Here is a 1199-nt window from a genome sequence, read left to right as displayed (position 1 = left end):
TGGGGGGGCAGCTGGGGGGGAGGGAATTGGGGGTGCCAGAGGAATCTCGGGGGGGAGTTGTTGGCGTGACTCTGGGGATTGGGGGGGGTCTCTGGGGGCATTGGGGAGTCCCTGGGGGCTTTGTGGGGGTCACTGGGTGATCCGGAGGGGAGGGGGGGGGTCTCAGGGGTCACTGGGGTGCCCCACCCCAGTGGGATTCGTGTCATTCCCAGAGGTGCCACAGTAACGATGCTCCCCTCCCCTGGGAAATGGGGGAGGTTGGGGATAATTGAACCCCCTTGTGGCTCCCCCTCCCCCCCCCCCCCCGTCGATCCTGCTCCAACTCCCCCGGGAATCACCTTCGGTGGAAAATCCACGATTAATCCCGCGGGAAAGAAGGAAAACACTTAAAAAGCGGCTTTTGGATGGATGGGGGGCCAGGGGGAAGGCAAAGGGATCCCCGTGTCCCGCCCTTTCTCCCTCCCGCTTTTCCCTCCTTCCCTCCCGCTTTTCCTCCCTTTATCTCGGCTTTCTCTCCGTCCCTCCCGGTTTTTCTCCCCCCACCCCGGTTTTCCGGCCGCCCCGGTGTCCGCTTCTCCCCCGATCCCGGCTTTCCGTCCCTCCCTGTCGCTTTTCGCTCCCCCATTGCCGCTTTTCCCGCCCCACCCTCCACGTTTTTGAACGCCCCGAGCTCCTCCCCCCGCCCGTTAAATGGGGCCCGACGGGACCCGGGTCCAAGGGCGGCGGCGCCGGGAACACCGGCACGGACCGGGATCAGCACCGGGACCGGGATCAGCACCGGGAACAGCGCAGGCACCGGGATCAACTCCGGGACGAACCGGGACCGGCACCGGGATCGTCACCGAGCGTCCGGACCCCTCCAAGCCCCGGATCTGCTCCTGGTGGGCGCCAAGACACTAACCCCGAGTGGGAAAACCGGGACAGAGCCAAGGACGGGGCACGGAACCAACGGAAAAGAGCCGGGAAACACCGGGATGGGACCCGGCAGCAGCGGGATAAGAGCGGGAACAGCCGGGAGCGGATCTGGGACCACCACGGTAGGCTCTGGGACTACCCGGAGGAGACCGGGAAGCACCGGGACGCGCTCCGGGACCATCCTGCTCCTTCTGGGAGCGGCGGCGGCCGCGGCGGCGACACCGAGCGCAGGTGGGGGGTCCGAGGGGGCATTTTGGGGGTCCGAAGGGGGTCGACGAGGGGGT

The 1199-nt window shown here is 67.1% G+C and overlaps 1 protein-coding gene across 1 annotated transcript in view; it reads left to right on the top strand.

Moving 5' to 3' along the window:
• Window positions 1–646: 646 nt before the first annotated feature.
• The window catches only part of LOC121660936 (low-density lipoprotein receptor-like), a 32501-nt gene continuing 31948 nt past the window's right edge, over window positions 647–1199 (top strand). Inside the window, exon 1 of the mRNA XM_042020543.1 lies at window positions 647–1146. Coding sequence (XP_041876477.1) covers window positions 975–1146 — 172 coding nt within the window. The 5' untranslated portion in view covers window positions 647–974. The remainder of the gene's footprint in view (window positions 1147–1199) is intronic.

The sequence above is a fragment of the Corvus kubaryi genome, unplaced genomic scaffold (genome assembly GCF_017639235.1).
Source record: "Corvus kubaryi isolate FWS band 111438036 unplaced genomic scaffold, C.kubaryi_AGA036_p1.0 37003, whole genome shotgun sequence".
Classification (NCBI taxonomy): Eukaryota; Metazoa; Chordata; class Aves; order Passeriformes; family Corvidae; genus Corvus; species Corvus kubaryi.
Note: the sequence above shows the minus strand (reverse complement) of the source record. Positions and strands in the feature narration are given on the sequence as shown.